This window comes from Pristiophorus japonicus, unplaced genomic scaffold (genome assembly GCF_044704955.1).
Source record: "Pristiophorus japonicus isolate sPriJap1 unplaced genomic scaffold, sPriJap1.hap1 HAP1_SCAFFOLD_578, whole genome shotgun sequence".
NCBI classification, from domain to species: domain Eukaryota; kingdom Metazoa; phylum Chordata; class Chondrichthyes; family Pristiophoridae; genus Pristiophorus; species Pristiophorus japonicus.
This window is the reverse complement of record NW_027254486.1, coordinates 251128-269572: the sequence shown is the minus strand read 5'-3', so window position 1 is coordinate 269572 and position 18445 is coordinate 251128. Positions and strand designations below refer to the sequence as shown.

Sequence of the window (18445 nt, the reverse complement as noted above, 5' to 3'; positions counted from 1 at the left end):
GTAAATGGTATGTTGGCCTTCATAGCTAGGGGATTTGAGTATAGGAGCAGGGAGGTCTTACTGCAGTTCTACAAGGCCTTGGTGAGGCCTCACCTGGAATATTGTGTTCAGTTTTGGTCTCCTAATCTGAGGAAGGACGTTCTTGCTATTGAGGGAGTGCAGCGAAGGTTTACCAGACTGTTTCCCGGGATGGCTGGACTGACATATGAGGAGACACTGGATCGACTGGGCCTGTATTCACTGGAGTTTAGAAGGATAAGAGGGGATCTCATAGAAACATATAAAATTCTGACGGGACTGGACAGGTTAGAGGCAGGAAGAATGTTCCCAATGTTGGGGAAGTCCAGAACCAGGGGACACAGTCTAAGGATAAGGGGTAAGCCATTTAGGACTGAGATGAGGAGAAACTTCTTCACTCAGAGAGTTGTTAACCTGTGGAATTCTCTACCGCAGAGAGTTGTTGATGTCAGTTCACTGGACATATTCAAGAGGGAGTTAGATGTGGCCCTTACGGCTAAAGGGATCAAGGGGTATGGAGAGAAAGCAGGAAAGGGGTACTGAGGTGAATGATCAGCCATGATCTTATTGAATGGTCGTGCAGGCTTGAAGGGCTGAATGGCCGACTCCTGCACCTATTTTCTATGTTTCTATGAAGCTTTACATTACAGTACTTTGAAAGAACCATCCTCCCAAGTGCATATTTCATTAGCCTCATGATATTCTTTGGGAATTTCTGGGAACATTGCAAATAGCTTAAGAATTTAATCCGATTTTGTTAAGGTGTTACAGGTGCTTTCTGCAAAAAGAGTGAGTAAGTCAAGATTTTTTTTTAAATGTCTCCCTATACAGTGAAAGCATATGCACTCTACCTTTTTGTATAAAGTTTGCCAGTCCTGCATTTGGAATTCAGCAACAATGTGACTATTTATTTTACAACTTACCATCCGTCACTATCTGCTGCATTAACATTCACTCCAAACTGTACCAAGAACTTCACAATTTCTGTGTGGCCTGCACAGACAGCATTATGTAGGGCTGTAATTCCTTCATCATTTGGCTGGCTAGGGTCCTCCACCTTTAAAAACAGCAAATTACAAAATATAATGGACTGATTTTTAAACCCTTCATAAATGCAAAATGACAAGTTGTGTAGTCACATTGTTTAAAAACAAATCCATTGTTCCAGTATTAAACATGATGTTTAGAACAATTTCCAGTATTATTCAACTAGGATCATGGAAACCTGCATTTTACCAGGTACAGTATTCTAGGAAAAAATTGATCCATTCAGTAGTCTGGAAGTTGTCAATACACTCACCAACTGCACACTTTATTTTAGGATGCTATTGAGTTTAGCAGCAGATTCACATTAGAAAACCAATTCAGAAAAAGGAGCATTTAATCTAGATTGGCTCAAAAAAATGAATGCAATTAGTTGATTCAAGTTCATTCTGGATTGGATTGCCCCCAGTGCTCCTTGTCCTGTCAACAGGTGAGGCAGATTCATAAGCAAATAACAGATGGGGGGGGGCACACCATCAAGCACAGAGGATAAACAACATTCGGGTAACATTACCTTGCCAATAGACTTGATCAAGATGTTGGGACACATTCAGAATTAGATTTCAACCTGTCCACAAGGCCAGTAAAACTAGATACTTCTATAGAAAACAAAGACTTGTATCCACTATATATCAAGTTACAATGAAGATATCAACATACCTCATAAATGATGCGCTGGACTAAGTCAAATTCACCTTCCAGAGAAGAGTCAAGTAACAGGGCGAGAGGATTGAACTTCACCCTCATCCCATGGCCTATGCGTTCTGAGCCCAGCTTTTTCAGGTTTGTTCTCTTTCCCTAAAACCAACAAAACTGAAATAAATATTGTGACATGAACAGTTAAGCAATAGACTGTGCTGCTGCTGGAAAGGGACTAGTACAGTACATAATCATGGTCACCAGGCGTAACAGTTAGGCCAAATATTGGTCATTAAAGAGTCATTAGGGAGTCTCAGGCAGTTTATATTGGAACAACTAAGCCATATAGATCAGGGAGGTCCCGGGTTTGATTCTTGATCGGAGGTAGGTAGAGCTATAGAAGTGGTGCTACTGTTGGCCTCAGAATCCCAAGGTCAGGGAGGGAACAAATCTGCCAGGGTTTTGACAACTGATAGCACTATTCAGTGATCCCTGCTGAAAGTGTGTGTGTGGGAGGGGTAGGGGATGTCAGGCGAGCACAGGATTGGCTCCAACTGTGATGTCACCCTATAATTAAATTACGGCTGTCATTTTCCATCCAGGTTAACAATATGAATATACCAGAGGCTGGCCAGTGCCCCTGAAGCCATACTCCAGCAATGACTTAAAACCTTATGGTGATAAAAACCCGAGAAAATGTACCCAAATATCTATGAAAATTCTCACAGGATCACTGCCTGGTTGGAAAATCAACATAACAAAAAAAAATTAGCTGGTCATTATCACGTTGCTACTTGTGGGAGCTTGCTTGTGTGCAAATTGACTGCCACGTTTCCTACATTACAACAGTGACGACACTCCAAAAATACTTCATTGGCTGCAAAGCACTGAGACATCTGGTGGTCGTGAAAGGCACTATATAAATCCAAGTCTATCTTTCTTTTAATGTACATATGCAAGTAGAGCAATAATCTTAAATGTAGAAACAAAAGTCAAACTAGGATCCAAATAAGTCCAAAAGATACCCATTTTGATTCAAATCCCGATAGCCGTCAGCTAATAGATAAGCTGCTTGAATGGTTTAGCAGGCTTTCAGGAAACTGAATAGCATTTAATGAGAACTGGAGAGACTATTTTAATTTTGGTTGAAAATTTTAAAGTGGGAATAATGGAAATAAAGCATTTTTGCCAAACATACAAACTGCATATCCAGTATAAATTATTTATGTAAACCCAAAAGTGGTTATTTAATGCTTCTATGGTTCCAACAAAAATCCTACAGTATGCATTACTCACAGGCGGTAGGACAGTATGTCCAGTAATTTCGGGTGGACGCATATTAAAGCCATCATCTCCTACACTCTCATGTTCACCAGCAACAGGGTATGGAGGAGGTGGGTAAGGGGGATATTCTTCTGCTAATTCTTCTGGAGAGAGTGAGCTTTCCTGACTCTCTTGTTCTTCCACAGAAGGTAAAACAGGAGAAGTTGGTGTCTGACCCTCCAGAGCGGGAGCAGGGCCACCTGGAGATGATATCACAAGTTCTTCAGCACCTGGTGCCTCAGTCTCCTTCTTGAGAACTGGTTCTGGCTGATCTGAAGTGATATCTGTTGTAGCTGTAGACTCTTCCTCCAGTTTAACACTGTGATCTGTGCTTTCATCTATGGTATTCTCTTCTGCAGATGAAAGAGTAGGTTGTTTTGGTTGATAGAATGGCATCGGGCTAGCCGTCTCCATGGCAGCCAGTGTGGTGCGCTGATATAGCAGCTTCTGAATATTGGGTCCATTTGGTCCCTCTGGCTCTGTAATAGAGCTACGCTTCTTCAGCGGCCTAGGAGCATTGGACAGTTTTTTCCTTAATGCCTCCAAGTCAGCATCACTCTGATTTCGGTATGGGTTGTACATAAAAGGCAGGAGCTTTGTGGGGCTCAGAGGTCGTGGAATGCGCTCAGCCTCCGAGTGGTCTCCAAGAGATGCTACATTATCAATCTCAGAATCAGGACAGTCTGGTTTATCTTGGCTCTTTGAATACATACTACTAATCTCCTGGTCAGTTTGATGCTGACTGCCGATATAATTCTGCGAGGATCCAGGAATCACTGGCTTGCCATACACTGTAATTAACAAAATAATAAGGAATTCAAAATACTGATACAGCTAAAGTTAATTTAAGTGAACTTTTATTTGCAAGAATCATTTTTACTGAATCACTATTTTCTTGTGAATTTTTCCCTTAAATGTCACATTATGTATGCACCATCGGGCGAGACAAACATCCCTCCCGCTACTTTTCTATTTATCCAATCTCACCAAGATGCGTGTTTATCCTTTAGTATATACCAGAAACAGTACCTTCTCTGTTCTCTTTGCAGATGCTGGCTGACCTGCCGCATTTCCACAATTTTCTATTTTTATTTGGATATAAACATACAGTATAACTTCACTGTAACAAACCTAGTTTATAATAAATCCCCAGTTTTAACATCCTTGTGGCAAGGCTCAATTTTTTCCAATGTAAAGTAGCCCTACTACAATGAGCATTTAAGCAGGATTAATCTGAGTGAAAGATAATCTATTGTAGGCAAATCAAGCCCGACGTATGCATCCGCTGCGCGATAAGACAGCCTGCCACCTGCATACAAACTGCAGAGATCCAATGGGAAGGTGGAGGCAACTGCAGCCAGGCAACATGCATGTTGGGTGGTCTGCACAAAATGGTGGCCCAAAGGAGGAGATGCCATCTGTTAGAGAGGAATGTGGTACACTGGAAATTTCAGAAACAAAATGATAGTTGCTCATGTAGGGGCTTGGTTCCTATCAATAATCAGGGCATTATTGAATTAGTGACATTAACTGGGAGGGGATGAGGAAAGGTCTGTGGATGTGGAAGGCACAGAACCAGTTATCCCTTTCCTGGAACTGAGGATCTTTTTGAACTTGTTGACAACTTAGAAACAGTGTACATTGAGAAAAATATGACGCAACCTACACTGTATAGCTTTTTTTTTTAAAACAGCATAAAATGATGTTCAATTCAAATTGCTCGTTTAGTTTTTCTGATGTGGCAAATTGTCAAACCCCACTATAGTGAAAACCTGAGAGAGATTGTATCCCTCAAATACAGCACCTCCCTTGATCCGGCATAATTCCCGACCGGGGGGGGGGGGGGAGGGGCAGGCGCAGAACGCGGCCTGGTCGTTGACAGCAGCGTTGTCAGCAGTACCTGGTAAGGTCAGTTGGCACACTGCAAGAACATTATATGCCAAACACTAACAAGAAAAAATGCTGCACCATCAGAAGGAAACTTCAATCAAATAAAGTAACACTGAGTTATTATCCTAAAAGTGATGTGTGTACCTTCAGAGTGTGTTTTTCCCAGTGTTTGGTGAGTGAGGCAAACTTGGATTTTTTAATTTAATTACTCTTCATGAGAATGCAAGGCTGAGAGATGAGAGTAACAACACAGGAACAAGGAAGGGGATTGCAGTATAAGAACAAATTGACTGCCTTTTATTGTGAAATGTGTACAGGTATGGTGGACAGAATGTCGGATGAATGCATTATATTTCTATCTGCTAGTGACTGGACTAAGTGCTGCACAGTAGCACATGCGCAAATCCAGCTTCGTGGTTGGGACGCCATCTTGTCAGGCAACTTTCAACAAAGCAGCGCGGAGAAGCGGCGTGGTGGGAGTTTTGGCACCGGAGCGCGGCGGAGGCGGTCAGGGGCATGAGCGCAGTCATTAGGACCCAGTAAATGGGGGGTCGGCATGACCTCACGTGGTTCGGCAAATTCTCTGGTTGGGCACAGGTCAGGTCCCGAGAGTGCCAGATTAGAGAGGTTCAGCCTGTATAACTAACAGTCCTGAAGGGGTTATGTATAGTGAAGTTAAACTGTATTCATTTTGATTAAAGGTGTACATTTTGCACGGAATTCACTTTGTTTTAGAGTCCTTGCAGCTTTAAAGTCTGTCGAATAGATCAGTTTCCTGAGACTTCAGGAACTTTGTAAAAAAAAATATCTACCCAAACTCTGATTTAACAAAATGATTTAGCAGTGGTAGGGTAAACTTTTTAGTTCCATTCTATGGTCTCTCATAATACATTTCCCCCAAAACACATCAGAATACAAACTATGGACTTGCATTATACTGTTGTTGGATATATACATTAGATATATTCAAGAGGGAGTTCGATATGGCCCTTGCGGCTAAAGGGATCAAGGGGTATGGAGAGAAAGCAGGAATGGGGTACTGAAGGAATGATCAGCCATGATCTTATTGAATGGTGGTGCAGGCTTGAAGGGCCGGATGGCCTACTCCTGCACCTATTTTCTATGTTTCTATGGTGTGATCATGAGGATATTCCACTCCCAAGCCATGTTAAAAAAAAACATGTTTTAAAAAGGTAAATCACTTACTTTCACAATATATCTAGTAGTGACGACGTTTTATATTTGTGTGTAATAGCAAGATGTACAAAAGGTTAGAGTCCTTGAAGCTTTACAAAGTCTGTGGAGTAGACTAGAGTCAGATAGCTGGAGATTGCAGATAGGGCAGGGAAAAGCTGTGGAAGGATTGGAGGGTAATTTTAAATTCAATGTATTGGGGTACGAGGAGCCAATCTAGATCAGAGAGAACAGGAATGATGCACAGGTAGGTCTTAATGCAGGACAGAATAGAGGCAGCTGAGTTTTGGACAAGGTGGAATTTATTAAGGGTGGAGAATGAGAAATCAATTCGACGTTAAGGTTCAGCCTGACCAAGCAGTTAGGGAGAGGAATTAAATCAGTGACAAGGGTGTAGAATGTATAATTAAAAAGCAAAATTGGTCTTCCAATAATTAGTTGGGAGTAAACTTTGACTCATCCTAAACTTGATATTGGAAATACTGCACTGTAAAGTCTGACTGCAGAGACAGGGGGGAGGGGGTGAAGGGAAGTGGCAGAGAGGTAAAGCTGAGTACCAGCACATGCATGTGGAAGCTGACCTGATGTCATTGAGGGTCAGCATATAGACAAGGAAGAGGAGGTGGCCACAGATGGATCCTTGGTGGTTCCTGAATGTGACTGTGGGTCAAAGAGATAGGAAGGAGCTGTACCATGGGAGGGCAGTTCTCATGGAGGTGGACGATGGAGTGAATGGTATGATTGACCATATCTAGTATTGTGGGGAAGTCAAAGAGAACAAGAACAGGAAATTGTTTACAGGCATAATTAAATAGGGTGCTATTTGTGACTTGGTGCAGAGTGCAGAAGTTTAACTAAAGGGATTCAAACAGAGATCTTTGAAGAGATGGCCATGGAGCTAGGTGGCAATGACTCGTTCCAGGACATTAGAATGGAGAAGGTGGTTAGAGAAGGCTGTTCTGCATTTGGGTTCCAAACACCATCATGGGTTCTATTCCTTGTATTTAATCTCCTAATGTAACATTTTGCATAAAAAACATTGCCCGATACTAAAAGGTAATTAAAGAAAACTTTGGAATTTTAACCCGCCCCCACATTTCCACAATTCAAGCCTGGCCAGCCTCATACAAAGGAACATCACTTGCCCCATCTCTCCAGTATCACAGGAACCAACATGTCACGAGTATTTGAATTTCTTATGTAGAAGGTGAATACTTTCAATGCAAATGTGAGTACACAGATTTGTGTAAGAACTCCTATCTTATGGGGAGATTTCAAACTTGGTATTCATTTTCCTACTGCACAGAGATTTTAAATGTACAAACATTTGACATCAGCTACAAGAAGTACCAGTACACAATGTCAAAAAGGAACAGCGCTGACTGTCTTACCAATCAGGAAGCACCAATCCACTGTATTCACTATTACTGAGTATGGAGACACAAAACTACAAATCTCCTGGGGGAAAGACTAATGATTTTACATATCTCCTACAATATAGGATTTTAAGAATATACAACTTTGGGAATGAGAGAAGGGGAAAGAGTACTTGCCTGTATGTCCCACATTAGACAGGGAAGATTAGACAACAAAATCCAAAAAACTCAGTTCAAAACGGTCAACAGCTCTCAAGTGAAACGATTGCTCACTCACCGCTTGTGAATTGTGGCCGTGTCTGTACTCTGGTCACAGCACTCTGAACCGCCTGTTGGAAGTTTTTGCCTGGCGCCTGTTGTTGGGTGTACATCGTGTAGATAGAGCTCGCAGCCACTGTCTCTGGTTTTCTCAGGGGCTGGGATGGAGGTTCTTTGGATGGTTGTGGGGTGAAAGGTCGAACAGTAGCTGCAGGAGGCGCCTCTGGAGAAGGATGAAGTTGCACATTTGAGGCACAATGCTGCATTTGCTGCGGTCCTGTAGTTTGGGTTGGCTTCAGCTTATTGGCTATGATTCCTACAGTCCCAGGTAACTTTTGTGGGCTGTATTCTGGCTTATTCTCTGCTGTAGAGGCTAGGCCTGTTGGTCCAAAATAAGGTAAGGAGATCTGTTTGGGTTTGGTAGGGACAGGGGGTGGTACTTTAACCACATTCTTGTTCCCAGTCTGAAAGTCAAGATTGAAACAAAATTAGTTTACATGAAAATAGAACTTTTAAAAACTTACGTTTTTTTCTTCACAAAACATAATTTTTTTTTAAAAAACTGAACTTGGAAATCTTTTCATTTTTAAAAAATAATATTTTTTCTTCACATATTTTCTTCACGTCCTTGCCCTTGCCACATATCCTCTCCATTATAAAAACTGCATAGAAGACCATACACCTATATCTCTGCCTCATCTCAATCCTTCTACTGCTGGAACTCTTGTATATGCCTTTGCCTCAAACCCTCAAAATTTAAAATCCTTGGCTTCTTCTTTAAATCGCTCAACTGCTTGTTCCACCTCATTTCTGAAATCTGCACCAGCCCGGTTTTTCTTACTTGAACATTCTGCATCTCTGACCCTCGCCCTTGTCTTTCACCCCACTGTTGGGAGCAGATACTTCAGCTGCCTGGGTTCTACACTCTGGAATCCCCTCCTTCTGCATCGCCACCTCTCGCCTCTTAAAAATCTCAAAACCGATTTCTTCGATCAAATACTTGGTTCTCTCTCTTTCACTGGCTCATTGTCCTTTTTACATGCCCTTATCTGTGAAGCAGCTTGGGATGTTCTTTACATTAAAGACACTACATAATGCAAGTTGTTGTCACAGGGTTTTTAATGCTAGATCCAATGTATAAAAGTTCTGAGCAACAATAAAAGAGTACATATAAAGAAGTAACCAAGATTACTACCCTTAGTTTGATCAAACAAGGAAAAAAGTACAACAGTAAATTGGTTAATGTTTTAAACTTCCAGAGTTATATTCATTGTCAATGTTTGTTACTAAGGTAAAGATATCCTTTCACTGTTCTAGCTCTAAAATTTTTATATATTCATTTCAACGGCTGGGGTGCAAAAAAAAGGGGGACTGGTATTCAACTCTAAAAATTCACTAATCTAATACATACAAGCCTTTGATCGCTAAAAGATCCTGCTTCCCATCAAATAACGCTTTTATTTACAGCTCTATTGTGAAATAGATTCGATAAATACCCCTTTAATATTGTGATATGAAAGTTACTGTATGTCTAAGGAATTCATTAATTAAACCCAACATTGCAGAAAAGTGGAAAATTTGAGACTTGAGAGGTTCCCACTTATTCTTAACCTAGTGGATTCCACCTAAATGCAACTGTTAATCCTTGCAAAAGACTTGCATGCTTCATGTGACACTCATTGACTCATCTCAAGAAATTCTCCCTTAGTTCCAACGCTAACTCAAAAAAATATAAATTCTCTCAGCCATAGAGGTAGTCCAGTACCAGAGAGATCCAGGCTGACTCAGTGTGCCTCTATCTGGCCTTGTGAAGTGGAGAAATGCACGACATTACACAAAATACTGTATTCAAACTTCTTGTCTACTTTCGTAATAAGCTCGGTCAGCCGAGTACAGGACTTTGGTAAAATAGTCAAATCTTTGCGTCGCTCAGTCTTTTATCCTTCTGGAGGTGAATAAAATGAGTATCATGCCTTAGGATGATGGGACAAATCAGGTAACTTCAGGGAATGAGCAGTGCTCATCACTCTTATTTGCAGTATATACTGGTTTCCAATTGGCATTTCAAGCTCCTGAGGTCTGACCCGTGTGTGTAAACTCCCTCTCTCTCTACTTTTGGTATTCAGTATCAGCATTAAGCCTTCCTAGGTCATGCAAAGCACTGGCCAGATACAAAGTCAAACTCCCTTTACTCAGTTCTAAGAAACTGAAATATTACACCAATGCACCAGTCCCCATTTAGAACAATTATAAAAATAAAATAGCTGAGGTTGGGATAAGAAACTCAGGTGAAAGTGGAACTAAACTTAATATAGCACTGTTCTGCCATAACAAACATTAGCCAAATTCATTCCCTGATTGTGCCGAGTTAGAACACCTTAGCCAGCCCAGTAGTGGTCACTACAATTGAGCTCAACATCTGTACACTTTTGAGATGGGTAGAGGGGTAGAAGCAGTATCACAGCTAGTGTTCTCTTTCCTAAACCAGTGCCCACAACCTCCTTGGGAAGGGGAGGGGGTGCTGGGGGTGACTGCGGAATGGACCAGCGTGTCACAGAGGGAGTGGTCCCTTCGGAATGCTAAGAGGAGAAGAGAGTGGAAGATGTGATTGGTGGTGGGATCATGCTGGAGGTGGCAGAAATGGTGGAGGATGATCCGTTGAACATGGAGGCTGGTTGGGTGAAAGATGACCCCCACCCACTCCCCTTCTCTCAGCACCTTCCCATGCAAGCGCATTAGATGCAACACCTGCCCTTTTACCTCCTCCCTTCCCACTGTCCAGGCCCCCAAATACTCCTTCCAGGTGAAACAGTGATTTACTTGTACTTCTTTCAATTTAGTATACTGTATTCGCTGTTCACGATATGGTCTCCTCTACATTGGGGAGACCAAATGCAGATTGGGTGACCGCTTTGCGGAACACCTCTGTATAGTCCGTAAGCGTGACCCCAGAGCTTCCAGTCACCTGTCACTTTAATTCTCCGCTCTACTCCCACTCCGATGTCTCCGTCCTCCTACACTGTTCCAATGAAGCTCAACGCAAGCTCGAGGAACAGCACCTCATCTTTTGTTTGGGCACTTTACAGTTTTCTGGACTCAACAAAAGAGTTCAACAATTTCAGACCATAACCTCTGCCCATATTTTGCTCCGTTTCCCACAACCCACCCCCCTGCATCCTATGTATTTTTTTCTGTTTCCCATGGCAGCTGGTAATTATTCCGCCATTCACACCCTATCTAGACTAATCTTTTTCTAACTTTTGCCATTATCATCTCAAGTCGGCCCATCATCCCTTTTATCTCTCAAATCTCTCCTGTCTTCCACCCTATCAGATTCTTTCCTCCCCTCCCCCTTTCAGTGCTCCTTAAGAATCTGTTCATTTCAAACATTCGCCAGTTCTGACAAAGAGTCATCGGCCTGAAACGTTAACTCTGCTTCCTCTCCACAGATGCTGCCTGACCTGCTGAGATTTCCAGCATTTTCTGTTTTTATTTCAGATTCCAGCATCCGCAGTATTTTACTTTTGTTTTTTAAATTCTGAACTGTTTTAAGAAGGATAAAGTGAAATCTTCTTTAATTGCTAACAAGGAAACACACTGAGGATTAGCACTAAGTGAACAAAGAGGGAAGTTTGTAGAATTTTTTGCAATGTTTTTACCACAAATGGTTGTTAAGATCTTAAGTTAAGTTTGGTAAGTATTTGAAAAGATAGAGTACAAAAACAATAGGGGAAAGAACAGATATCTAATATCTGTGGTATTAGAGTGGTATTAGGCAAGGTCTGTCTTTCTTAAGACCTCCTTGAGAAGAAATAACTTGCATTTATAAATCTCGTCACATCCTGAGAATGCCTTAAAGTGCCTTACAATTAATGGATTACTTTTGAAGTGCAGTTAATTATCAGCCGTGATTTTAATGAATGGCAGAGCAGGCTAGAAAGGCCAAATGGCCTACTCCTGCTCCTATTTCCTATGTTATTGTATAGGCAAATATGGCAGTCAATTTCTGTACAGAAAGGTCCCACAAAAAGCAAACAAATGAACATACAATCTGTTTTTGGAGGTGTTGCTCGAGAGAGGAATGATGATCAGGACAACAGGGATACTCACTGCTCTTCTTTGAATAGTGCTATGGAATTATTTACATTCACCTGAATGGGCCTTTGTTTAACAATGTAACAGAAAGATATCCCTCCAACAGTGCAGCACTCCATCAGTACTGCACTGTAGATTATATTCTCAATTCTGTAGAGGGGCATCTGTCTTCTGACCCAGGAGGTAAGAATGCCAGTAATTGAGGCTGAGAAGCACACAGAATCCACTATGTATATCCAAAATGCTCCTCATCAAAGAGAGAGGGGAACCAATCAGCACAATTGGAAAACAGAGTGTGAGCACAATATACAATATAAATAAACAAAGTTATTCTATTCTTTCTTTAAAGTTAATAAGTAAATTAAAACAAATAAGAAAAGCTTTTTTCCTCTTTTTCTGAAAGGCATTTTTCAAATTTTTTAATGTGGTTCGAAGAGTAAAAAGTTGCACAGATATAGATCAATAACAGAAAACTGACTGCATCGACAAGGAAGACTGGCATGGGAAATTTCACAATAACCTTGTTAGATCGAGATTAAGGCATATTTTACAGACAGAGTAAATTTATGTACGCTGATGACACCCAGCTCTACCTCACTACCACTTCTCTCAATCACTCCACGGTCTCTAAATTGTCAGACTGCTTCTCCGATATCCATTTCTGCATGAGCAGAAATGTTCTCAAATTGAATATTACGAAGACCCGAAGCCATTGTTTTTGGTCCCCGCCACAAACTCCGTTCCCTAGCCACTGACTCCTTCCCTCTACCCAACATCTGTCTGAGGATGAATCAGACTGTTCGCAACCTTGGTGTCACATTTGACCCCGAAATGAGCTTTCGACCACATAGTCGCAGCATAACTAAGACTGCCTATTTCCACCTCTGTGACAGTGCCCGTCTCCGCCCTTGCCTCAGCTTATCTGCTGCTGAAGCCCTCGTCCATGTCTTGACTTGACTATTCCAACGCACTCCTTGTTGGCTTCCCACATTCTACCCTACGTAAACTAGAGGTGATACAAAACTCAGTTGCTCGTATCCTAGCTCGCACCAAGTCCCGCTCACCCATCACCCGGTTAAGCAAAGCCTTGATTTCAAAATTCTCATTTTTATTTTCAAATCCCTCCATCTCTGTAATCTCCTCCAGTCTCACAACCCCCATGATGGCTTTGCTCTTCTAAATCTGCCCTCCTGAGCATCCCTGATTATAGTCGCTCAACCATTGGTGGCCGTGCCTTCTGTTGCCAAATCCCAAGCTCTGGAATGGCCATCCTAAACCTCGCCACCCCTTTACCTCTTTTTCCTCCAAGACGCTCCTTAAAACCTACCTCCACATGCACTAATTTCTACTTATGTGGATTGGTGTCAAATTTTGTTCGCATAACACTCCTTGGGACATTTCACTATGTTAAAGGCGCTATAATAAATACAAGTTGGTGTTGTTGTTATCTTGTGCAATATTGGACCTGGGAGAAGAAGCTCGGAAATTGCATCCCTGACCTCAGTTTGAGCGCAAAAACGAAAATTTACCTAAAAGGTATGACTTTAAAAAAAAAAATTCAGACCATAGCTGAAATAAAAAGGTTATATAAATTCAATCATATTAAAAAATTTGATTTTTAGTTGAGTAATTTATATATACAGGCAGGGTTTTGGACACCGATTTAGGGTTTAATTATTATGGTATTTTATCTTGTCCTTTTTTTTTTTAAATGCTTTATCAAATTCTGTCATTTGTGTTGCATTTTATGATTGAGCAAGAAGGATATAGATGTTATAAATTACATATTACTGAACATAATTTATTAACATCCGTCTCTGTACCTGAATTTCCCGCAGAAGGTCCTCGCTGCTCTGGTTTTTCCTCAGTGTTCCAACAGATGGAATTCCTGCAGATGGATCCATGGACTCAAACATGGAGAAGCAACGCACCCTCTTATCATTCTTGTCTCTCATCACAACATCACCATCACCAGCTGTTAAAAAAAGTATTTAAGAATTGTGTTCAGCCATTTATCTCAGTACGTGTCAACATCAAATCACTTGGTGCAATAATTGGCTGTGGCAAAAACTGGACTTTTACTTGTATTACATTTTTTAAACTTGTATTTTGTATTGCTAGAACCACCTTGAAAGGAAGCAATACCCACGGTCACAGAGGGTTTGATTACAATGGCATGGATAAACGGTTCCCAATCAACCTCGACACAGATCAAATAATCAGACCTCACCTGGGTAGTGGGTTTGATTGTAGAGACCTTTGAGTATGGGATAGGATCATTGGTTAGTTGTAGTCTTCTTTGATAGATATCTATCTCTTAAGAAAACTTCTGTTTAAAATCCATGTTTAGATAGGAAAGGAGTGATTTCTTTATTATTTTGTGTATCAAGAGTAGAGATATGCACGTTCCACTGTTTTATAGCTTTATTGTTTATTCAATTGTTTTATTTAAATGAAACTACTTGTTGATTCAAAGTCTGTCACTTAGTCTGGTAAAAGTGCGTATTCAGTCCTCTTTCTGAAGGGGGAAATCGCATGGCAGCATGCGATGCATTCCAGCAGTTGATGTATAGAGAATGAGTTTGTTACGATCCCGGTGATCTCACTATTGTTTACTTAGATACCAGGTGAAAAAAGATGTACTCTGGACCACTGGGAACACCAGGACCATTTACAGGAATGGCCAGTGGAGCTGGATCTTAGAAAATATCTAGAGTAAATACCCCAAAACCTGACATGGCCTAGCAGCTCACTTGCTACCAGATTCCAAATCAGGACAGGGATGCTCCAAGCCACTGAGATTTTTTTTTTATAAAAAGGATCTTCCTTTTCTGGTTCCCAAAGCTCCTGAGAATGGCATCAAGTCAGATCTAGCACATCTGTGGCCTGGTGTCATGACACGAGGCATATTTCTTGGTTTGCTACATTCTGGATGTTAAATGACCCTGGTCAAAACAAGGCCCTCCTTTCAAATTCAAAGCATCTATAGAGCAATTCTTTGGACATTATGGATATCACAATGCCAACACCAGACACATAATATAGCATGAAAAGATTCATCAGGTTTCTGATCTGGAAGCTGGTCAACATGGAGACCAGCTCCAATTATACACAAAGCTGGGGATCGTTGCATTTGGGACACTTTCCTATGACCTAGACTGAAACAAAAAAAATGGGGAGAGGGGAGGGGAAGGACATATGGGACTCAAGAAAAGAGGTTTTCAATAGGAGGAAGTACAAGTATACAGATTTGTAGCAAATACTTAAACCGGTTATCTTGACTTTGATGTAAGGCGTTCAACAAAAAGGCGATGTCCCAACCTCTGGCAATTTAATGTATTCTTGTAACAGGATATTTTTATGAAAATATTTATGAGCATTAAGATCAAACAGGCAAAACTCAGAAATACTCCCCACTAATGGGCACTGTATGAGAACACACATTTCCTTTTGAGTTGAATTCCAATATGAAGAATCTGGGGATAATGTTGCTGTTTCATTTTAAATCAAACTGCATAGATTTTAACAATGTAGTTGTAAGGATCAGATCACATCTTGGAAAGGAAACTTTTTTGCTACTAATGGTGAATGCGATTACAATAATAGCTGAAAAGTAGAAACACTTCCCCATCGATTAAACTTGAAGAATATGTTGAACTAATTCTTGTGGATAGATTGAAAAAAACATGAATGAGTAAAATCAAACTGTTTGAGATGCTCCTGCATGGGTGGAAATAGTCCAGAACATTTAATTTATATGAAGGCAAGCTGGAACATGTATTGGATATATGTTGTGAGGTACATCAGGTAGGCTGTATTCTGACTATGCTAAACCAGGACAAATAGCATTACTGTACAAAACTTATTGCAAAAAGGAGTGCCACTGAAAAACACAGTGACACAGGAAGGGGAAGTTCAAAAAGCAGTGGATTAGGAAATGGGCACAGAATTTGCTCAAGTCTTTTGAACAATCAAAGGATAAATAGGGACTGCTTATACAGTAATGTTTTCAGTTACAAAAACCTTAGCGATTTTGCCAGAGGTAATCCTGCAGATGATTAAATTTGGCTGCTATGCCCTTCAATTTTTCAACCACTCAATTTTATCGATTTCAGTGCTTACCCAATGTAAGGTTAATTCAAAACAAATCACAAAGTGTTGCAATTGGAACTTGGCATAACCTTGAGAATAAATGGCAAGATATTTGAAAATCAGTGAATAATACTATTGCTGGAATTGCACATCTCGTGGCGAGCACCATGAATTGGACTTTTTGCCTCACCCTACAGATCGCACTATATTTGCACCACTATTTGCTACAAATGTGAATTGATAAATCAATGCAGTAATACCAATCTCTAAATTTGAAGTGCAGCATGAACAGAATACAATGACGCTGAGCAACTAAAAATGTCACATACAGATTTTCAGTTCCCACCGGCTGTGCTTTTAAATGTTTATATTAAGATTCCTCTCCATTATTTTCAGTTCCGAGTACCTATTCAGAAATGGGGAGGGGCAGGAAAGAAACAATAATTCACTTCTTTACATGTCTTCATTCCTCGCCCTCAAATTTGTTTCCAAAGTAATGGTCATAAGTCGCAGCAAATTCCCAATCTCAGCCAGATAATTAGGTGCAAGGCAAATGATTGAGATTAAATATCATCTAATCTGGAGATAGGAGAAAGCAAAAAGCAAACCGACAGTCACCCGAGTTACCAGATGACACATCCAAGCAGCCGTGTGAAAGGAGACATTAGCAAAGGATAGGATGTGGTTGCCTACCCATTTTCTCAGCTGGAGTTTAAAGGTAATACATTAAAAAAAACATTTAAAAAATAAATCTGATTCCACACCTAATTTTCTTAAACCATTTGACAGACATCATAACTTTTCTCATCTTTGCTTTGAAACCAAAGTGAACAGACTAATGTTTGAAAGAAATGTCACCTTGTGCAGATTTGTTTAGTTTGCGCCACAGTAACGAATGAAGAACAACCGAAGTGTGGCAATGCAATCCATTCTTTGTGTATCTCAACACATCAAAAAGCAAAAATAATGTATGAATATAGATGTTACCTTGACCTGCATTGGGTACTGTTGCTCCTCTGGCCAGGTTTGAGGTACTGATAGCCAAGGAAGCTGAGGCTGCGGGCTGACGAACAGGAACACCAAAACTCAATTCATTCCTTTCGGGACCAGCCTGAGGTGGCGACTGTAAATGCGCCTGCGTCCCAATGCCAGCTAAGACAAAAAAAAAAGTAACTGCTATAAATGTTTTGAGAACAGAAGTTGTCACTGTTGCTGCAAACTTGCTTGCTGCAGCTCACTGGAATTTTGGGTGGTTGTAACCTCTAAAAGGACAATAATACCTTCTGTTAGCTGTCCCAGGCCTACTTAATTTGCAATTCACAACTACTCAACACAACTAGTAACCACACACACGAAGAGTTCATGGAAACTCTCCATTAAGTGAATATCCCGATAACCAAGTACACAGTCATTGCTAATGTTTTATATATTTTACAAAACCATCTAGTGGTAAATCATCCGCCTTCTCAGCTGCAAAGTGGCATCGGATTTACGCAGATCAGAAAGGGGCAGAATTACTCGGTGAATATCCTCAAAAATAGCTTTCATTTATATAAATTTAATTCAAAGTGGAAAATATGATAATTTCACTTCAGCATGAGGAGAGAACTGGTTACTTACGCAAAAACAAGTATCTTACAAACTGGTTTGAAGTCCAGAAAAAGGACATATGAACAGTCTAAACTTCCAAATAAAGTAAATTTTACTTTTATTTTTGCATTACTGCACTGTTAAATCAAAAAGAAACGAATGAGTTTAATGACCTTTAGTACATGCAAGCACACAATAATCTTTTTATATTCATACTTGAACTACCCCTCCTCCATGCATTCTAAACAATTACCCACTATTGTGACTGGGAGATTAATGGCTATTGGAGCTTTTTTGCATTCTGTTCAAATGATCATTAGCAAGACCCAAATAAGGCAAAGCTGACTATCAAGCGACCTGACAGTTTGTGCCGCCCCTTTCAATGCTGCATGTCATTTGCAGCCAAGAACATTTGCAATTAGCAACACAAATTTCTAAAAAATCCACTGGTCAATTCTGTGTACATTTATATTCAGTGCATTGGTACTATTCCAGCAACACTTCCCAGGTCCCCAGAAACACCAAGTTTCACAACCTCACTAAATAGATCCAATGATTTGCTTTTTAAAAACAAAATTAAGATGGGGAAAGAGATTGGGGTGGGTCGGGGGAAAGAGATTAGGGTGGGGTGGGGTGGGGGAAAGAGATTGGGGTGGGGCTGGGGAAAGAGATTGGGGTGGGGCGGGGGAAAGAGATTGGGGTGGGGTGGGGGAAAGAGATTGGGGTGGGGCGGGGGAAAGAGAGAGAGAGAAAAAGAGAGAGAGAGCACATTTTTATTTTTATTTCTAACATCTAATAAAAGTGAAACTATCCCTGGTACCTACAGGAGACTAAGTAAATCTATGTTCAGGCAGAGAATAGAGACTTATTTAAGTGACTAATTTAGGACTCAGCACATTATAGAGATGGAAATATTGAATTGAATA

General features: G+C 40.7%; 1 protein-coding gene across 3 annotated transcripts in view; it reads right to left on the bottom strand.

The window, feature by feature from the left end:
• The window catches only part of LOC139254796 (apoptosis-stimulating of p53 protein 2-like), a 136382-nt gene that overhangs the window by 14975 nt on the left and 102962 nt on the right, over window positions 1–18445 (bottom strand). For all 3 annotated transcript variants that reach the window (XM_070873820.1, XM_070873819.1, XM_070873821.1), the window contains 6 exons: window positions 16917–17081; window positions 13661–13812; window positions 7762–8206; window positions 2998–3815; window positions 1723–1860; window positions 942–1075 (listed from right to left, as the gene is read on the bottom strand). In XM_070873820.1, coding sequence (XP_070729921.1) covers window positions 942–1075; window positions 1723–1860; window positions 2998–3815; window positions 7762–8206; window positions 13661–13812; window positions 16917–17081 — 1852 coding nt within the window. The remainder of the gene's footprint in view (window positions 1–941; window positions 1076–1722; window positions 1861–2997; window positions 3816–7761; window positions 8207–13660; window positions 13813–16916; window positions 17082–18445) is intronic.